This window comes from Macaca nemestrina, chromosome 11, assembly GCF_043159975.1.
Source record: "Macaca nemestrina isolate mMacNem1 chromosome 11, mMacNem.hap1, whole genome shotgun sequence".
Taxonomy (NCBI): domain Eukaryota; kingdom Metazoa; phylum Chordata; class Mammalia; order Primates; family Cercopithecidae; genus Macaca; species Macaca nemestrina.
The window spans coordinates 80,179,060-80,201,257 of record NC_092135.1 but is presented as its reverse complement, the minus strand read 5'-3'; the positions used below and the strand labels follow the sequence as shown (position 1 = coordinate 80,201,257).

At 38.9% G+C, this 22,198-nt stretch overlaps 1 protein-coding gene across 21 annotated transcripts in view; it reads left to right on the top strand.

Annotated features, from left to right (window-relative positions):
* Positions 1-22,198, top strand: part of LOC105499543 (phosphodiesterase 1A) — a 410,818-nt gene that overhangs the window by 271,545 nt on the left and 117,075 nt on the right. Inside the window, exon 1 of one of the 21 annotated variants that reach the window (XM_071073017.1) lies at positions 22,057-22,195. The exons of the other annotated variants lie outside the window; for them this stretch is intronic. Coding sequence (XP_070929118.1) covers positions 22,191-22,195 — 5 coding nt within the window. The 5' untranslated portion in view covers positions 22,057-22,190. Of the gene's footprint in view, positions 1-22,056; positions 22,196-22,198 lie in introns of those variants that run through there. 21 annotated transcript variants of the gene reach the window in all.

Here is a 22,198-nt window from a genome sequence, read left to right as displayed (position 1 = left end):
GGGCTACCTGTGAATTCAGAGGTCAGAGGGAACCTGTGGGGAGAGAGGCATGCATTTCCAGCGTTTGACATGGAAAAGGTGCTACTTTTTTTCACAGCCATAAATCAGGTAGAATAGAAGTCTCTTAAAGTACCAAAGAGTACTTAAGTCAAATAGTGAAAAAGAGGCTACGAAGAGTAAGTGATGGTATAAGAGCCAGGGTAGGAATTATAAAAATTCAGATAAAATAGTAGAAAATGTATATTCAAAGTACTCTCTTGGTGTTAGCAAGTTGTCTCTGAAGGACCCACAAATGGTCCCCAGGAGAAAAAAATAGGCAGCATTTGGGCATTTGTCACATAGATGGCAGCAAAACCACCAGTCTGGCCAGACCCTTTGGTCCTATAATTTCCTGCCTCTTGCACCGCATTGCTAGACAACCAGAAGCAGCAGTGAGTGGGAATATGGAGGTGAGGACACCCAACAGGCCCCTTCCACTCTGCAGGTATCCGTGCCTGTGCCAGACCTAAGCTTGGGGAACATGAGCAATGTTAAACCAGATAGGCAACTAAATAACATTAATTTTTATTTACCTATGCGTACTGGACTTCACAGGCATGCAGATACTCACACACACACACACAAACACACACACACACACATTGTTTAATAAGTAAAAAATTCACATGATGAAATTCTTGCCTCTACCCTGGTCACAGCCTACTCTGTTTCTCATAAACTTCTTATATATCTTTCCAGTGATTTATTACATATTTTTATTTTGTATTTTCCCCTCATCCTTTCATGGAAGGTAGTATACTACATAAACAGTCTTTCATTCTGCTTTTTCTCACTGAAAAAGGAAACTTAAAAGTATCCTTTTATTGTATTCTGATTTTTAAAATATTTAACAATGAGAATTTTTACTAATAGCTGGCAGAAGAGGCCATATTGAGAGCTTTGTTGCACAAGTGATTCTTTCTTTGCCTACAGAATGAAACTCCTCTGCTAAAGCATAGCTTGGAGAAATTATTTGAGGAAAAGAAAACAGGCCGGGCACAGTGGCTCACACCTATAATCCTAGCATTTTGGGAGGCTGAAGTGGGAGGATCGCTTTTGAGCCCAGGAGTTCACAACCAGCCTGTACAACATAGCAAAACCTCATCTCTACAAGAAAACACAAAAATTAGCCAGGCATGGTGGAGTGTGTCTGTAGTCCCAGCTGTTTGGGAGGCTGAGGTGGGAGGATCACTTGAGCCAGGGAGGCTGAGGTTGTAGTGAGCTGAGATTGTGCCACTGCACTCCAGTCTGTGTGACAGAGTGAGATCATGTCAATAAATAAATGAATAAAAGAAGGAAAGAAGAAAGAAAAAAGGAAGAAAAGAAAGAGAAAGAAAGAAAGAGAAAGAAACAAAGAAAGAAAGACAGACAGACAGACAGAAAGAAAGAAAGAAAGAAAGAAAGAAGGAAAGAAAGAAGGAAAGAAAGAGAGAGAGAGAGAAAGAAAGAAAGGAAGGAAGGAAGGAAGGAAGGAAGGAAGGTAGGAAGGAAGAAAGGAAGGAAGATTATTTTCTTGGTGAATGTTCACTGAATGTGTATGAATGTACATGATTCTAAGTAAACAGAATCCAAGGTGCAAATTTTAAAAATACCTGATATTTTTCCCTTGCTCCCTCATTTTCATGTGGCTCTTATTGTTCACGAGATGACTGAATTTAACAGGTTTAAGATTTCTTCAATCTGTCCTTGAACAGATATTTTCTTTTCTATTTATCTATAAAACTTAAGAACCAAAGAACGATTTGAAGATTTCCATTATTCATCTTCTAATGGCATAATGCTAACCACCTGGTTTGCCTAAGTGTCCTGTCTGTCATTTGATAGATTATTATATGCTTTATTTATTCATTCATTTTTTCTGGTGCATTTCCGTTCCCTGAAAAGTATGACTCCATGAATATTTGCTAACTTAGTTCCTTATGATCCCTAACTTATTTAAATGTATGTTATACCTAAAGTATAGCTCTTTTTCATTTTAAAATTGCTCTTTTGAGGGGAAAAGAGGTTGAGCACAATGCTGCCCGGCTTTGTGGTAGAAATTCATTTATTTTTTTCCTTCTTATAACAAAACATTCCATCTCTTAACACCACATTATTCCTAATATTTATTCCAAATTTTTATTATTTTAATGTAATTCTTCCATGGCATCATGAGTTTTAAATTGGATTAATTATAATACCCCACATTTGTATCATCTTCAAAGAGCTCTTTGTTTCATTATCTCACATTAGTGTCACCACAATCCTATGTGATTGGCAGGACGATTATTACTTTCTGCATTTTACTAATGAGAGAATTAAAGCTCTTAGAAGGAAAATGGTTTGATACAGGTCATGGATGGGAGTGTTGGCAAAACTGAGACTAAAACCTAAACCATGACTTCTTATTTAGTACTCCTTCCTCTATACCTGGCTCTTCTCAGAGTGTTCCTATAAAACAGAAGGGTTTTTAATGACCTCTGAAAGATTTAGATGACAACATATAAAACATTGTGATAGCTGGAATTGTAAATCCTGTAGCTAACATGTATTAAGGGCCTAGTATATGCCAAAAAATCTTCTAAGCATTTTATATGTACCATTTTATTTAAACATCATAAAAGTCCTATGAGGTAGAAACTCTATTATTACCAGATTGTATATGAGAAGACTTAAATCACAGAAAAGTTGCATAGCTTACCAAAGGGAAGACAGGGAGTTGAAGAGTTGGATTAGGGCCTTGGCAGTCTGACTCTAATACTTGGGCCATGAAGTGCAAATCTCATCATCATCCCTTTTCTAACATTTGACGAAAAGGTGACTTCAGAGACACTGAATTTTGATGAAAGTGCACAGGTTGTCAGGATCATCAGCCCCAGTAGTATACTGATTGTGTGCCATCTCTTTCCAATTCTGCCTTCAGTAATTTCACGTGGCTAGCTTGAAAATGGTTACAGTGGGAGTATTCACACCCATGAAAAATAACATGCTACAAATCAGAATTTATTTTTTTCTGGAGAGTCTGTTGTTAAACATTTACCTTCATACCACAGGTCATACCTAAGATTACCTCTTATAAATCTCCTAAGAGCTGCGATTTTATGATCAAAATATCAGCTTAAGAATGTTTAGAACAATAATAATTTATGTGATTGATTTTCCATATACTTAGTAAGACACACAGCAGTAAACTGAGGATGTTTCTGTTGAGATGTCCATACAATTATTAAAGTACCATTTCCGTTAAAACTATCAGTAAAACAGAGATCATGGAAAAGGAGTCAGGTCCAAGAAGCATTTAGTTGCTTTTAAACTTTAAAAACCTTTTGACTTCTGAAATGTTTTCTGATGGAAAATTCTCTTTCTAGAAAAAAATGATTCCATGAGTATTCCAGAGAGGTATTGTTTGAAAGTTGGGCTGGACTAAAAGAAAAAAGTCAGCACAAAATAAAGCAGTATAAAACACAAATTATTAATTGGAGCCTTAATGACTGCAGAATTTCAGTTAAGAAAGCAATCAAAGCAAAAATCTCCCTTTAAAGATAATTTTGGTGAGAAAAATAAAAACAATTTCTGAATTCTGACTCTTAGTGGAGATTATAGCACAATACCCTAATGAATTTGACTGTTGGGTTTTTTAAAAGACATTTCCAAATGCAAATGCCAATCCTTTATGAGTCTTGTGTTTAGATGTGTCTCTAGAGGCTATTGTTTTTCAAACTTACAAAGTTTTAATCCAGAAACATGTGACCTCAAAAAATATGTTCAATTGTCCTTATTTGGATTGGGATACTGCCAAGCAAAGCAGCATCTTTGGCCTCATGAATAGCAGGGCAGGCAGCTGCCTAAGAGGTACACTTTCAAGATGGGAATTGTGCTTACTAATACCTCCTAAAAACACAATTTATAACTTTCTTTGGTTAACATGAACCAATCTGTCTCATAATTACCACGATTAGAGCATAGACTCTGGATTCAGAAAGACTAGGTTGTTCAAAGTCTGGATTCTCTACTTAATACTTTTTCTTTAAGGAAGTTACTTTACATCCCTGGCTTTATCATCTACAAAATGGGAATAAGGACAATATTTACTTCATAAAGTTGATATGAGAATTAAATGTATAACAATGCCTAACAGAGCAAAATTTAAATAATAACAAGATATTTCTATTTTAAATAAAATTATTATTTATTATGTATGAGCAAAATGCAAATAACTCTCAGATACATAACACATGAAGGTATATGATTAACATATTCTAATGAAGGTATTAAACACTTCCCTGAGAGCAGTTTTTAATCCTGAGAAAATGAAAACAGGTGGGCTCTGGTCACCAAGGAATGAGAGCATAAAATGATGGAAAAGAATGCCTTTCCCTTAATACAGAGGCATTATCTCTGTGTTAATGATGGAAAAGAGTGCCTTTCCCTTAATACAGAGTAATTGTCTCTGTAAAAACATCCTCAGTTGACTTTTGTGCCTTGCTAAATCTAAGGGTCCTTAATTTGCGGATAGATACTGCATTGATATCAATCGGTACTTTGAGAAGTTAGTCTGGTAGAAAGAAATTGAGTGACATTCAGGGTACGTTAGAGGCTAAGATCCTTGAAATCACTGAGTAGAGGGACTTTCCAGGGAATCTTCACTCATTTAACAAATACCTGCTGAGTACCTGAAATGAATACTAGACACACTGGTAATCAGAATAAGGAGCAAAATTGTGCAGGCAGTTGGTGGCTAGAAATGGGTCTAGAATTGTGAAGACAAACCTAGGCACAAGAACAAGTGCTCAAACAAGAAACAGAGAGATTTAGAGAGAGACCCAAGCAACAGTGATAGATTACAAGCAGGAAACACCAAGTATCAGCAGTAACTCATAACCAGAGGGAGTAACATGAGGTAAGAATTTATACAGTGTCAGACTTCCAAAACAGATATGTCTAGACTTCTAGACTTGCAGGTATTTTTGAGTGTTAATGAGTTTGTTCTCTGGCAAAGCTCTCCCTGCCTATTCTTAAAGACATGGTTTCTAACAAGAGGACTAAAGGTAAAATATGTCTGGAATATGCTAGATATATGTGCATGGAAGCCCAGAAATATAGCGCCAATTAGAGACGTGAATTATAACTCAAGGGTCTCATAATTTTTAAATACCTTTACTTTGATGCTAACCTTCAATAGTTGGAACTCCTTTGCTATTTGAATATATTCTCCATCCTAAAGTTCTTGAGAATGGCCAGTGAATGTTTACTTATTTCACAGTCTGTCCTGGCTATCACTTTCTGCAGCCAGCTCTCTGGCTCCAAACTGATGAATTGTTCCCTTGCATTTTTTTCTCTTACCTATTTTTTTTCCTCAAGTCCAGCTATCTATAGCCAGGCTCCCAAGCATGAGCTCAATCCCTTCCTCCTTCCTCCTGTTCTCCAAACTGAAGCTAACATCAGCTATAATTGCTGTAAGGCATTAGCGATAGATGCTTTCAAAATCTACAACTTAAGCCCTTTCATACAGGTCCCTTATCAAGCATCTTGCTGCATCCTCTAATGCCTGATGCCCATCTCACAGAGACTTTCCACTACAGAAGTCCTTTTGACATGTCTTGCTGTCCTGAGTTCAGGACCTCAAGTTCTATGACCAAAATAAAGACAGGGGGCAATCAAAATTAATGTCATTCATCTCTGAGGATTAACCCCTACATTAAAAGACTGTTCAGTCTAAATTCACATTTAGAAAAAAAATGACAATTTTCTAAAGGACACAGAACCCGAGAGTGATGCAGCTGTGCTCACGGTGAAGACAACCTTGTGCATTACTTTCTGGAGATGTTTAACCTCTCGGAATCCCATTGTCTCAGTCTAAATGCCAGAGGAGAGCCCTTACTTTGTTTTAGTGTAACTAAAAGAGCCATTCAAAATATTTTTTATGAAACAAAAGAGTTAGTCTGCACTGAAGGTAAAATAAAGCCTATCTGTATAGAATAAGCCAATTTTTTGACTTTTCAAATATCAAAGTTTTTTCACTTTCAACTATTAAGGTTTTAAAAACTCCTGGAATTCCATATCAAAATGGGCTACCATGTTATCCTAGTAATTGAAATCAAAGGAGGGGATAAAATTGGAGGTGTGGAACAGGAGGGTAGTTAAGGACAGACAGATAGTTAAGGAAAACGTGAGTATTTAAGGCAAGGCATGGAGCTACCAAAGAGGAGACTAGAAAGAATAGACACCAAAGCAACAGGCATATAGGACAAATATGAATTGCCAAATTAGCAGAAAGTAGGGTTACTGAAAAGAGTACATTAAATGCCACAGGGTGAACCACTGGATGAGTTGGGAAATTCCTAATGCCCTGAAGTAGAGTTTCAGCAAAGAGAAAAAGCTACCAGCCAGAAGATGATACTATGAAGAATTAATGTGGAATGGCTTCATGAAGAAATTAGTATAGACTATTTTTCCAGAATTAGCTAGAGTACAAAAAACAGAGATAGACCAATCTACTGCTCTGGACATATACTTGAGGAATCCGTTTTGTGTTTTTGTTCACACTGTTTTTGGGATGAAAGGCTGGTATCTGTAGCCCAGAAATGAAAAGTTTATAAAACATATTTAGCATAACAAGAAAAAAAAATGCTTCCTAGAAAGATTAGGCCAAGAAGTTATCCTTGGGAAGTTATCTAGGAAGAGAGAAATAGTCAAACATTGGTTGAAAATGTTGATGTGGCCAGGTGCGGTGGCTCATCCATGTAATCCCAGAGGTTGAGGTGGGTGGATCATGAGGTCACTGGATCACAAGGTCAGAAGTTCAAGACCAGCCTGGCCAACATGGTGAAACTCCCTCTCCACTAAAAATACAAAAATTAGCCAGGTGCGGTGGTGCACACCTGTAGTAGCAGCTAGTTGGGAGGCTGAGGCAGGAGAATTGCTTGAACTCAGGAGGCAGAGGTTGGAGTGAGCTGAGACCATGCCACTGCACTCCAGCCTTGCTGACAGGGCAAGATTCTGTCTCAAAAATAAAAGAAAAAGAAAAAGAAAAGAAAGCGTAGATGAACTTGGAACTAACCAGTGCACAGTCAAGGATCTTCAAGTAAGCAAAACATGAGTAGCATTGTAAAATCAGAAAGATTCACTGGCATTTCATTTTAAACTCAGCTGTTTAGCATGAGTAAATGTGCTGCAATAGTTATGGCTAAGGTATGAATAATGAGCTGCTGAACTTGGGGGATGATGTGCTGAACTTGGGGGATGATGTGGAGAGCAAACTCTTTATGTTTAATCACTACAACCTGCACATCATGATGGCACTCACTCATGTGTGCTCCTTTGGCATTTAGAGTCAGAATAAGAGAGAGGAAAAAGAGAAATGGATTGGGCTAATTAATGAACGGCTTTTATTAAATATTTCAATTGTAAGTGATAGGAAACTCAACCAAGCCAGTTTAAACAAATGATTAACTTACTGACTTTCATGGCCCAAAATACTGATGGCTAGTGGTGACTATAAACATAGGTTGAACTAGGGCACAAATGACATCAGCAGGTCCACCTCTGTTTTGCTAGCTCCGGAATGGCTCTTTTGATGCTTTATCTAGTAGCAAGATGGTGACAGTATTTCTAAGCTTCACATCCTCACACCATCAAATCAGGAATGAGAAAAGTTTTCTTTCCCAAATGATCCGATAAACATATCCTTATGTTTCATTGGCTCTAGTTAGGTAACATATTTATCCCTCAGCCAATCATTGTGTCCAGGGGAGCTGAATATACAAGGTCAGTGGTCAAGCATCCCATGAGCAAGATAGGTGGTCAACTCTATTTAAATCATATGCTTAAGAACTGAGAATGGAGGAGAGTGCTTTCTAAAACCACAACTGTGTTCTCTCTGCAGTGAAAACTAAAATGTCTCTGCTAGTGTCACAAGCAGGGAGACCTGGATCGGGGTTTGTGTGGGATGTCGTGGAAAGCCCTCGACTGGCAGTTCAGCAACTCCTTTCTTGGCTTTGCTCCTACTAATGATTACTACTCATTATTTTTTTTCACATGGAAGATAAAGTCTCCAGTCTCTTTTTGTTCTGGAATCGTGTGATTTTATCCATGGCTCCAAAGTCCCCCTGTAAAGACCTGCTTATGACGCAATTACCCTGAAAACCAGGAGGGTGACAGGAGGAAACTGCTTATCATTTGCTTAGCATTTATAAATATGGGCTCTTGTATTCTTCAAATTACTTCTATTTGGAAAAGTCCCCGAGGAAATCAGTTTGAGGAAAATGTGCTAAGACGTTGCTAGAGCTCAGTGAATCATTAAAAATCAAGTAATGATTTTTCTGAATTCCATTTTTATGGTGTGAGTTGTGGGGAGGGATGGCTGTTTGGAGTGTTGTGTTTGTAGGCTGTTCTCACCCTGTAGGTGGAGTGTGAAAATCACTTAGAAAAAGTTGCAATACTTTTTGGTTGGTTTTCCTATTTTCTGTCCATCTGTGATGTGTTACTTTCTACAAACTTTCAAAAACAGCCTCACTCGTGAAAAGGGGGAGAAAAGCCTGACCAGGTCTTTTGAGAAATGACTAATAAAAAAGCTCTATGTGTTGAATAAGATCTCACTATTTGTGATGTTTTGATTCAATGTAATATAAATTAATATTTCTTGAATTTTAAAAAGATGTCTTAAATGTTATTCTTGTCTAATAATGATAATAATAATAATGAAAGTCATTTGACAGTTAAATCCAAGGCAATGTATTATTCAATTTGCAAATATGATTCTATATAATTCTCAAAAATGCCTATAAATTAGATACTTATATTATTTCCACTATAAAGTTAAAAAATTTAAGGCATAAAGAAAGTAATTGACTAGCTTAGGATTATATAATTATTAAGCATCAGAGACAAGTTCAAATTTAAAAGGAATATATCAGATGTCTATTTTTCTCTTTTTTCCTAGCCAACAGAACCCATTTTTTTCCTAATTATTTTCTCCCTTTTTTAAGGCCAAGTGATTCAGGGGACACCAACATCAGCCCTAGGCTCAGGATGGATGACTCCTAATTGTTATAAACCAGTTATTATTCCCCAGTTCACTAATCAGTGAGTTTAGGCTTGGACATGTGATGCAATTCTTGCCAATGAGAATTGCATAAAGGGCAGAATGAAGACTGTGTTGGCAGAAGGGTTCCTCTTCATAGAAAGGGTATCTTATGCTTCTAGGTGATATATCCATATCTGATGCTTACCATGAATACAGCCATCTTGCTTCAAGCAGAAAGCTAAACCTAATACTAAATTTGTTCATGTAGAAAGATGAAGGAAACCTTAGTCCTTGGTGATATCGTTGACTTCCTGATTTTAAAAAATCCCTTACCGGAGTCACCTTACTTTTAACCTTTTTTTTTTTTTTTTTTTTTTTTTTTTAAAGGAAATCAGTCAATTTCTATATTATCTGAGCCACTTTCGTTTAGGTTTGATGTCACTTGTCATTGACAGCATTCTTACAGCCAGGTAGGTTGGACTTGCTCCAAATTCATATTCTTCATCTCTAATTCTTCCGAAGAGTCACTTTACCTTAACATTAAATCCTAATGAAAATGTTTGATTTCTAAGTTAGCCACTAATAATTCATAATCTATTTTCCCATGAAACAAGGTAATAGGTTAAGTTTCCAAGGTAACCCTCAAAACATTGATACCATCATAAAGTCGAACAACATAGGTGTTTCTTGAGCAAGTATCAAGTACTAGAAATAAGGGACTTACATTTTTCTACATACAAAGATGTTTGTACATTCTTTACTATATTTATATAGCCTACTTCCAAATATATTTTTCTTCTGTCTACTCTGCATCTCTTTTATCTCATTTCCATCCCCATCAGTCTAGCTGGAGTCACCATTATCTGTGAGACTGTCTCAGGCCTATCTGTCTAGACACACGTTAGTCAGTTCCACACAGGGACTTTGCCGTCCTGCAGGCTCCACCCAGGAGTAGGGGCTGGGAATAGGGATAGGGTGGGGCATTCAGCTGGCTTCTGCTCCAGGATCCTGGAAATTTATCTGGGGCATGCTCCCATCCTCCTCACAGTTTGTCCTGGATTAGAGGTCAGGCAGGATCCAGTGTTCCTTCTCAAGATCTCTCCTGCCTTCCTTTCTGACTACTCTTCATTAATCTGGCATATTTTTGGATAATCACAGGAATGGAAACTTTGCTCTGACTCATCACATATTCTTCTATTGTCTTTTCTTGGGTCTCTCTTCCTTCCATGGGACATGGATTTTTCCCTCCTTCAGGTTATTGTGTCATTTACAACTTGAGTCAGTGAGTGAATTCATGGCTGAGCATATATACAAAGAGTTACAGGATCACAGAAAATACTTTTTAAATTGTTTTTCTAAAATTTTTTACACATGAAAAATATCTTTTTCTACATTAAACAGGACGTAACTAAAAACATTGACATATACAACATATGCATCAAAATAAACAAATAAAAGTGACTATTCCTCATCTGGGCTAATACCTAACTAGTGCAAATACCTGAATATTTTAAAAATCCGTAAAACCAGGGACCCTATGCCTATGTTTTTTATACTTTTATTCATTTATTCAACAAATATTTATGAAGGACTCACTATATACACTGATACTTATTTCACTATTCTCTTTGGCTATTGTTACCTCCCAGTTGTCATCATCCCTAGTAGTTTGGCCTCATGGGTTTAGAAAGAAATATATTCCTTACCTCCCCTTACACTCTTGTCTTCCAAATATACCCCTGCTCTCCTGAGGACACATTTTCCACCCATGGTCTGTTGAAAATTGACTTTTTTAGTTCGCAATCAAATAACATACAGATAATTCCCATTTGTAACATCATTATAAAAGATTCATTAATTAAAATACTTTCATGGGGACTCTTCTGACTGTTCCTCCTGATATAATTCACCAACAAGCCTCATCACTGATGGTGAAATAATGTGCATAAGGAAATAAGCAGTGCCATTCAGTACATGTCAGAAAATAAGTAAATCGCATTTTCTTAGTATAGAGCTTCCATTAATTGGCAAGCTGTGAATGAAGGAGAACAGTGTTCTCAAACCTTAGTAGTCATTGAAATCACTGGAAGGGCTTGCTAAAATAGGGTGCTGGGCCTCACTCCCAGACTTTCTGATTCAATAGGTCTTAGAGCATGGGAAGTTTCATTTCTAACAAGTGCCCAGGTGATGCTAATTCTTCTGGTCTAGTGACCACAGTTTGAAACTACTCTACTAGATGATGTCACAATGAGACCACACACACACAAAAAGAGAAACAGAGAGACCATTAGAAATTTGATGGTTAGAAATTTAAGGTCTTATCAAGACTATGCCCCAAGTGTTGTTCCAAGTTGTAAATGAGATAACTTTGTGCTAAAATGTCCCCCCACTCCAACCTCCAGGAAATCTCATTAGGAAATAGGGGCAATAAGCAAGAGGTGCTGAATCGGAGATTAGCAGTGCCTCACAGCAACAAGTCTTGGGTTCTTTGGAGGCCAGGCCTGTCCTTTGGTCCGTGGTTTGGTCACCTCTCCCAGGTCTGGGAAACCATAGGCCCTTAGGCTTCATCTAGGAGCTGCAGCCCCACCCTTTTTCTCCAGGCTGCCCCTCTTAGTAATCCTTGGAAGGACACAGATGAAGCATGGAATGCCCTTCTCCTATGTCTTATTTCCCCAGTTAGAAGAGGCAACCTATCTATTCTCTGGAAAGTGGAGCAGGAAGAAGATCAATACTAGGAAACTATTGTTTTATTGTGAAAAGATATATATAACATAAAATTTACCATTTTAACTATTTTTCAGTGTAAAATTCAGTAGAATTAAGTAAATTTACAATGTTATGCAACCACCATCATCATCTGTTTCCAGAAGTTCTTGATCATCCAAAACAGAAACTCTGTAACCCTTGAACAATAACTCTCCATTTCCCACCGATAACTCTCAGACCCCGATAACTGCTCTTCTGCTTTCTGCCTCTATGAATTTGCCTACTCTACTAGGGAACATCCTAAAGTAAGTAAAAATTAATTTTGGAGATCTCTCCCACTGTCTCTTCACAACCCTTACTTTAGGAGAATCCTTACTTTATTCTTTGGCTCCCCAGAGTCCACTTTGACCAACTTCTTCCCACAATGTCTCCAACACTTCCATTCCCGTGAGGCCCTCCTTGTTCTACGTGTTAGAAAAAGGGAATCTGCTCAGACTAATTTATGCAGATGTGTAGGTAGTGGGAAGTTTACCAAGGGCTTGCTTTATAACAGATGAGCAGATGCTGTTCTAAGGGCTTTCTCTGCATTTATCCAGTTTATTCTCACAATGTCACCACTAGGCATACTATTAGTACCATCTGTTTTGTACTGACAAAGGAACTAAGTCTCACGCAGATGAAATACTTTTTCCAAAACTATATAGCCAATAGGTGATGAAGCCAGGAGTTTGACTCGAGGCAGTCTTTCTAACTACAGAGGATGCTTATTAATCAAAATTTGTTAATCAGTGGAGCATTAGGCTCTGTGCCTAATGGAATATTTTCAAAAATGTTTTTAAGCCAAGAGGATTTCCTGGTGGGAAGCCAAGAGTCATCAGCAAGGCCTTGGGCAGTTTTCTGCCTCACCCATTATCCCCAGTTCCATCCCCAAATGACTCCAAAAATACAATCTTGATCCCAGCTCTCCAAGCAATTTGACTCTTTCTCAGGCCCTTCCCCTCAACATTCTTTGAGTCCTTTCTGCCTCTCCTGGTGGACAGGACCTCTACTGCCTCCACCTTTGCTTCCTAGATTAGGTACAAAGGAGGCACCAAGCACTTTGTAGGCCTTACCTTGGAGAAAGCCACATCTAACTTCAATATTATCCTTAGTTGACCTCGTTTACGCCAAGATTTGCCTTTTGGGAATTGAGCTAATGTCGGCATGACTGACTTCTCCACCCAAAAGTTCAGTCTTCATAGTCACTCATATACAATGATCATCTTCTCACAGTTAAAAAAAAAAAAAGCTGGGTTGGGGAGAGGCTAACAATACCAGAGGAACATTGAACAAATCTATCAGGAAACTGTTTTTTTATAAAAAGTTATTGAGATAAATTTGTAAGCTTGCCATTTTAAATCCTCTTTGGAACAAAACAGGGAATAAATAAACATGCTTCAGTGGTGGCCTGAAAAATAATTCAAAAGTATTTAGCACTATAGTAAGTAGGTTACTGACAAGTAGATATGGCATTTCAAGTGTATTACCTATTTCCATCCTTACATTTATTTTACTTCAAAGTGTCCTGAAATTTTGTCATCCAGATATATTTCTCTATGAGAAAACAATTCAACATGCTAGCATTGTAAATTAAATTTAAGCTTCCTCCAACTAAAGATTTACTGATAGATCAAACTCCTTTAAGACTTTTTAAGTTCAATTATTTTTAACCCTAAGTTTCAAGGCAGAGATGAGATCTAGAAAATGATTACTGGCATTAGCGTTGACCAAATGTGAAGGCAGTCTGGGTACTCAGTAAGAAAAATATGCATTTAAAGTGGAGGATAACTTATCAGTTAGTAATTCAGACCCTGAAACCAGACATACATGACCAAAAAATGCGACATGGACACTCCTGGTTGAATGACTTTGCACAAATCACTCAAGACATCTGTGCCTCAGTCTATTTATCAGTAAAATAGAAGTAGCAATAATAATTAGATCTTCCTCGTGGTGGTATTATGAGGATTAAATAAGCTAAAGCTTGGTTTCTTGCCTGGTTCTTAGTAAGACAGCAACAAAGCAACTGGCATTATCATCCATTTCGGTCCTCAAACAGTTCTGAAGTCTGAGTGAAGGATTGGTTTTACCTTTAGAGTTTTGGTTTGTTTTTTGTTTTTTGCGGCAGTTAGAGGATAATGGTGGAGAAGGGCACAAGCAGCTCAGAACACAGACATAGGTTAATGGAAGAAATAATACTAATGGACTCTCCTAGGAGGAAACCACTTACTCCAAAAAGAGTATTTGTACTATGGAAAGATCAACCACCTTTAATTCCTCTGGCTGTATTTGTACTATGGAAAGATCAACCACCTTTAATTCCTCTGGCTGTCCTGGAAGATATTTGCAATGTATGAGTTCAGTATCAGCCTTAGCCCCAGGCCAGTGAAGCTGCTTCCCTGAGCACCATTCCCCACTTCAGGGAGGCTGACAAAGGTTCTCTTTGGTGTTCCCCTCACCATGGTGTGTCCCCACAAGACCAAGAAGAACCTGAAGCCCATGACCCTCTTCCCCCTCCAGGTACTATAGGACCCTGGAATTCCCTGCTTTTCCCAGTATGTTCCTTTACCATATTTAGGGCAGAAGACCCCGGATTTCTCTACCCAAAGGTCCCCAAGCCTGTCTCCTACATTTTACTGGGCTTTCTTATTAGGTCTTTCCTCCCAAGGAACCCAGGACACCATTGGTGTTTGTACCCTTTCAAACCAAGGAGTGGCCAAGAAGCAGCTCCTTTCAAAGCTAGGTAGGTTGATGGAGACTGTACTTCAGGGCTGAGGTTTCCACCTGTGGTGCAGAGTGGAGCTGCAGGTTGCTGGCCCAGTGTTGTCACACAAGGAGCTGAGAACTTTCAGTTCACCCAACTTGTTTGTCTTTTATGAAACTTATTAAAAGGTAGAAGGATAGAACATACAGCAGTTTATTCACCTGATATATAACTTTAAAATATTTAGTTAAATGGTATTTGGATGAAATATGATCCTACCCTGGCCCCATCCAATGTTAAGGGAAAGAACTGAATGAGTTTGTTGCTGCGTGAAACATGTCCTTTATAAGAATAGTAAAGCAGGAAAAGAACATTTCAAACTTGAGAAACCAGTATCTCCTAACCGCACCTAGCACTTGAATTTTAGCACTTAAAAGGTGTAATTGCAGGCACCAATTGCCCAGAAATAACCACATCAGTACATGAGTGTAGTCATTTTCCAAGAGTCCACTGTGGACAGAAATATTTTCACTGACATGTAATTGTAAGAGTCAAAATCCCATGACCTCTCCTTCCGTGGCCGCCTCCTTCTTTACTTCCCTTCCCTGCAAACTTTTTATTTCAAAATATAAGCCCTTTGGGAGTTATGTCATCTGATTTCAAGAGAAAATTACGATTATAAATAGCTCTGAAGGATTAGTTGAGTCACAGATTGGATGCAGGGTCAGTTTTCACAGTTCACCGGGCCCCATCTGCACCCAGGTCGTGTTTAGAAACCTTTGACTTTATGCTTTATTGAGTCCACTGGGACTAAAACTCAAGTCATATCAAACACCAGTGGGAGCATTTTTCAGAGGTAAACAGTGATAACATTTTACACATATATTCCTTATCATTTCTTTTTCTGTATAGCACATTTTAAGAATTCCTTTTTTTTTTTTTTTTTTTTGACAGTCTTGCTCTTGTGGCCCAGGCTGGAGGGCAGTGGTGCCATCTTGGCTCACTGCAACCTCTATCTCCGGGTTCAAGTGATTCTCCTGTCTCAGCCTCCCCAGTAGCTGAGACTACAAGCGTACACCACCATGCCTGGCTACGTTTTTGTATTTTTAGTAGAGACGGTTTCACCATGTTGGCCAGGCTGGTCTTGACACATTTTAAGAATTCCTAAGGAAAATGTACCAGTCATCATTTTTCCATGTTGTATGTTTCTTAAACACAAAGTCTTCATTTTTAAAAAGCATTTAAAATGTAAATGATTATGCATACTTCTGCCCTTTAATATTAGAATAAAGAGCAATGAAGTCATTAGATGTTTGTAAAACAAAATTAGTTATGATAGTTGAGATCCTATTTTATCATCCTCCTTGCACAAATTTCTTTCAAAAATGAAATGAGGACAAAATGTAGTCATATATGTTTTACATGTGCCATAATCTTATACAAGTATTCAGATATTTTCATGTCTTAGATAAACATATAGGAGAATTCTTTATAATAATTCTCTGTCTATGAAAAGTCCGGGATGACGATGACTAGTCCATATTACATTATAGTTTTTGTTACTGCACTGTCTACCATGGTCAGATGAAACTTGAGGAGCTGCTCATGTTGCTCAGAAGGAAGAAGACACAGAGTACAAGGCGGGTATGAGGGAAAGGGAAAATGAATAAGTAAGAAGAGGTAAATGTAGGGGAATAGGGAGAAATATGTCTTTAGATTTATTAGTTTATTTTCAAAATTCATTCAAATTTAGGTTTGAACTACCTGTTTTTCAACTTTCTTCTCTCCAAATTGGAATAACTATCTTAATGAACCTGTGTACACTGACCTATGTCTTCATTAGAAGTTTCTTACTCTTCTATGAACCTGTGTACACTGACTTATGTCTTCTTTAGAAGTTTCTTACTCTTCTCTGTGTGATAAATAGCATAAAGGAGCTAATATTTGACAGAAATACTGAGTTTCTTGGCTAAAGGCATATAAACAACCCATACTTTTTTTAAGTTTTCTTTCCTGTGACTTTAAAATGCAATAAAAAATGTTTAGTTTTTTTCTCTACACCAAATATATATGTTTCCCCACAATTTGTTTCAATAATATGACGCATGATTATTCAGAAACAACTTAATCTAAAGGCAATGAAGGAGATGATTGGCAGCAGTGAATTTGCTTCCAAGATGTTGTTTCTGCATAAGCAGCAATAAATTTGATTATATCAATCAAATAGCACAGGATTATACGCTAAAACTTCTACCATTTCCATCCTTACTCCACTCATGAAGGTAATCAGTTACAATTAGTCTAATGTAAATATTTCTAGACATTTTATAGCCATTCAATGGATATATATTGGCCCCCTGCTCTGTGTCACACATGATTTTAGAAGCTGACGATACAGCAGTGTACAACAGAAGGCCAACTTTCTGCTCTCTAGGTCTTTGCAGCCCAGGCTGCTAGACTGTAAGTATAAAAAGAACAAACAAACCAGTGGACATATGGTATGGCATCTAGTAGTGGTCAGTGCTAAGAAGACTATAACAGGGTAAGGCTGGACCTGGAGGCTGACACCTGTATACAATCCCAGCACCTTGGGAGGCCAAGGCAGATGGATCACTTGAGGTTAAGAGTTTGAGACCAGCCTGGCCAACATGGTAAAACCCAACCCTGTCTCTACTAAAAATACAAAAAATTAGCTGGGCGTGGTGGCATGCCTGTAATCTCAGCAACTTGGAAGGCAGGGGCAGGGCAGGAGAATCGCTTGAACATGGGAGGCAGAGGCTGCAGTGACCCGAGATCACGTGACTGCACTACAGCCTGAGCGACAGAGCGAGACTCTGTCAGAAAGGAAGGAAGGGAGGAAGGAAGGAAGGAAGGAGAGAGAGAGAGAGACAGAGAGAGAGAGAGACACAGAGAGAGAGAGAGAGAGAGAGAGAGAGAGAGAGAGAGAGACAGAGAGAGAGAGAGAAAGAAAGAGAAAGAAAGAAAGAAAGAAAAGAAAGAAAGAAAGAAAGAAAGAAAGAAAGAAAGAAAGAAAGAAAGAAAGAAAGAAAGAAAGAAAGAAAGAAAGAAAGAAAGAAAGAAAGAAAGAAAGAAAAGAAAGGACGGAAGAAGACTACAGCAGAATAAAAAGGCAAAATAAAAACGAAGAATATTTACTACTGGGAGTGGGCACATGGATGCCCTCTCTACCTAAATGCAGTAAGGAAATGATTCACACAAATGATTCACACAAATATCTGAGTACAAGACTCTAAGTAGAGTGAATAGCAAGTACACAGGCCCTGAAGCAAAAGCAAGCTTGGCAGCTTTGCATTCAGCAAGAATAGTGTCACTGGAGCAAAATGAATATAGGGGAACTGGTTAAAAGGTGAGGTTAGAGACTTAGCTCGAGATGACTTATGTGGAGCTTTATGAATAAAGCATTGTGGTCTGACTTAAACTTTAAAAGAGGCATTCTGGCTATAGAGGGAAGAGGAGACTGACAGGGGTCAGGAGCAAGAGGGGGAGGCCAGTTAGCAGGCCGCACAGGAGGCCAGGCAAGAGATGATGGCAGCTTGGCCTCTGACTCATTCATTGCAGGTGGGAGTACAAAATGGTATAGCAAGACAGTTTGGCAGTTTTTGAAAAACTAAGCACTTATGATACCATCCAGCCATTGTGTTCCTTGGCATTTCCTCAAATGAATTGAAAAAAGCTGCACCTGTTTATAAGAGCTTTATTCATAATTGCCAAACCTTGGAGCAATCAAGATGTCCTTCAATAGTAGAATGCATAGACAAACTATCTATGCATACAATAGAATATTATTTAGCAATATAAAGAAATTAGCTATCAAGCCATGAAAAGACATGGAGAAAAATGCGTATTACCAAGTGGAATAAGCCAATACTAAAAAGTCTAGCCTTTTACTATATGATACTAAGTATCTGATGGTCTGGAAAAGGCCAAACTAAGGAGACAGCAAAAAGATAGTGGTTGCCAGGGACCAGAGGTGAGGGAGGGAAGGAAGGTTGAATAGACAAAGTATAGGAATTGTTTTAAGGGCAGTGGAACTACCCTGTATGATACTGTAATGGTAGATATATGTTATTATACATTTACCAAAACCCATAGAATGTACAACAGAAAGTGTGAGCCCTCATGTAAACTATGGATATTAATTAATAATTATGTATTGGCCGGGCACGGTGGCTCAAGCCTGTAATCCCAGCACTTTGGGAGGCCGAGACGGGCGGATCACGAGGTCAGGAGATCGAGACCATCCTGGCTAACACGGTGAAACCCCGTCTCTACTAAAAAATACAAAAAAAAAAACTAGCTGGGCGAGGTGGCGGGTGCCTGTAGTCCCAGCTACTCAGGAGGCTGAGGCAGGAGAATGGCATAAACCCGGGAGGCGGAGCTTGCAGTGAGCTGAGATCCAGCCACTGCACTCCAGCCCGGGCGACAGAGTGAGACTCCGTCTCAAAAAAAAAAAAAAAAAAAATTATGTATTAACATTGGCTCATCAACTGAAATAACTGTACCACAATAATACCAGATGTCAATAATAGGGGAACTGTAAAGGTGGGGGTGGAGATGAGATGAATGGGAATTCTCTGTACTATACACTCAATTTTTCTGTAAGCTTAAAAAATAAAGTCTAAATGATGAAGGTGCCTGAAATTGTGGCTCTCAGGCAGGGATAGCATAGGACAGAGTTCTCTAGGTAATCATGCTCATTCAAAAAGGAAAAATTAGAAACTTATTGAGTAGAATAAAAAGGTCAAGGTATGCCAGCTGGCTATGGAAGCTTCCCCCATTTCACACGCTGGAGTAGCAGAGATGTATGCACAGGCAGATGAAGATCTCAAAGGCCACTGTTGTAACTGTGCTGTAGCACAGAGAAAAATATTTGAGAAACAGACCTGCAGCTAGTATTTCTGTCAGCTGAAGAGAAAGTTAAGTCAGTTCTTGCACACAGGGACACACATCTGACCTCATACCCAGATTCACTTCTTTTCTGCTGTACACATTCTCCTGGTCCTTCTCTTCAACCTTCTGATTTGGAAAGAAGTTCTCTCATATAAGAATGAACAATTTTCAAAAAGAAACCAACACAGAATCCATACAAAAAAATACCACAAGAACAAAGGTGGAAAGGATAGGGAAAAACACATGTCAAAGAACTCATGCCAGAGGAACGCACACATCTGTGAGCTCATCCTGTGAACTCAAGAACTTCATGAAATCATCAATTCTGCAGAAAAAATAATACGATTAAAACAAAGAAAAAAGTTTCAAGAGGTAAATAATATGATAAGACAAGGAGGTGAAACGTGTACACACAACACAGTCAGCAAAAGGAGGAGGAAAATGAGGCTACCCTGTAGAGACAGCCAAGCCATAAGCCACAAAACTTAAAAGAGACATTACTGAAAACACAGTAGAGTGTTTTACAAATAAAACACTTTAAAGGTTAAAAAAAAAAGAAAGAAAAAGGTAAACAAAACAGGATAAGATCAAGACATTAGTTTTTCAAAAAAAGGTTTAGTGGAAAAATGATAGATATGGAAACTAGATAAAAGAGATCTCTGATATGCATAATCCATTTCCCTGAAGAAGAGAACAAAACAAATGGAACAGAAAAAAATGTATAGTCTGAGAAAACATTAATAATATACCATTAAGTCCGGGTGTGGTGGCTCACACCTGTAATCCCAGCACTTTGGGAGGCCAAGGCGGGCAGATACCTGAGGTCAGGAGTTCGAGACCAGCCTGACCAACATGGAGAAACCCCATCTCTGCTGAAAATACAAAATTAGCCAGGCATGGTGGCATGTGCCTGGGAGGCTGAGGCAGGAGAATCGCTTGAACCTGGGAGGCAGAGGTTGCGGTGAGCTGAGATCGCGCCATTGCACTCCAGGCTGGGCAACAAGAGCGAAACTCCATCTCAAAAATAATAATAATAATAAGTAAATAAAATAATATACCAGTAAGACTTTGAGCCATATGTTTACAGGAAAAAATGATGCCCAATTCCATACCAATTAGGGTCTTCAAAAAGTAGTGAACTTCCAAAATAAAAGACCATTTTTGCAATTGTGCTCAGTTAACTAAACTAACTAAACTCAAAACACTATTCTTACAACTTTTTTTATTCCTCCCACAGCATGCACATTGGTCTTTTAGATACATAAATCATATCACATCCTACTTGAAACAATTCAATGACCTGCCATTGCAAATATGACAGAATCCTTCCAAGGCCTGCTATTAGCTTACTTAGACCTATGTTTGCCTCCCAACTTGAGTCACTCTCTCACTCAGTATACTCCAGCCACATTTGGCCTCCTTTCTGTTCCTCAAACATGCCAATACCGATCATGCCTCGGGCCTTTGTACTTGCCCTTCTTTCTATCTGGAATAGATAGAACAGACTTCCCCCAGACTTTCCTATATCTAATACTTTCTCATTGTTCGGGTCTTAACTATCTGATCATCTTATCTAAAGTAGTGTTTCCTCTCATAATTAACCTATATCATAATCCTTATTTTATTTTTAGTCTTTCTTTTTTTTTTTTTGTAAGGTGTGCACCTTTATTCAACTGGTCTCAAGTCAGTGTACGGGTAAGCCCTGGCTGCCTCCACCCACTCCCAGGGAGACCAAAAGCCTTCAGACATCTCAAGTTGGGGGACAAAAAAGCGGGGACACGAAGGCTCCTCATTCAAAATAAAACAAAATAAACAAGTATTAAGGTGAAGATTAAAAAAATTTTGCATTACATAATTTACACGAAAGCAATGCTATCACCTCCCCTGTGTGGACTCGGGAGAGGACTGGGCCATTCGCCTTAGAGAGAAGTGGGGTGGCTTTTAGGAGGGCGAGGGACTTCCTGTAACAATGCATCTCATATTTGGAATGACTATTAAAAAAAGAACAATGTACAATCAAAGTCCTCGGCCACATTGTAGAACTTTGGGGGATGCTCGCTCCAACCGACTGCTGTCACCTTCACCGTTCCAGTTTTTAAATCCTGAGTCAAGCCAAAAACAAAACAAAACAAAACAAAACAAATAAAGCCATGCCAATCTCATCTTGTTTTCTGCGCAAGTTAGGTTTTGTCAAGAAAGGGTGTAATGCAACTAAGTCACAGTCCGCCTAGAAGCATTTGTGGTGGACGATGGAGGGGCCAGACTCCTCATACTCCTGCTTGCTGATCCACATCTGCTGGAAGGTGGACAGCGAGGCCAGGATGGAGCCGCAGATCCACACAGAGTACCTGCGCTCAGGAGGAGCAATGATCTTGATCTTCATCGTGCTGGGCGCCAGGGCAGTAATCTCCTTCTGCATCCTGTCAGCAATGCCAGGGTACACGGTGGTGCCACCAGACAGCACTGTGTTGGCCTACAGGTCTTTACGGATGTCCACGTCACACTTCATGATGGAGTTGAAGGTAGCTTCGTGGATGCCACAGGACTCCATGCCCAGGAAGGAAGGTTGGAACCTTCCTTCCAGGGCAGCGGAACCGCTCGTTGCCAATGGTGATGACCTGGCCATCGGGCAGCTTGTAGCTCTTCTCCAGGGAGGAGCTGGAAGCCGCCGTGGCCATCTCCTGCTCGAAGTCCAGGGCGACATAGCACAGCTTCTCCTTAATGTCACGCACGATTTCCCGCTCGGCCGTGGTGGTGAAGTTGTAGCCGTGCTCAGTGAGGATCTTCATGAGGTA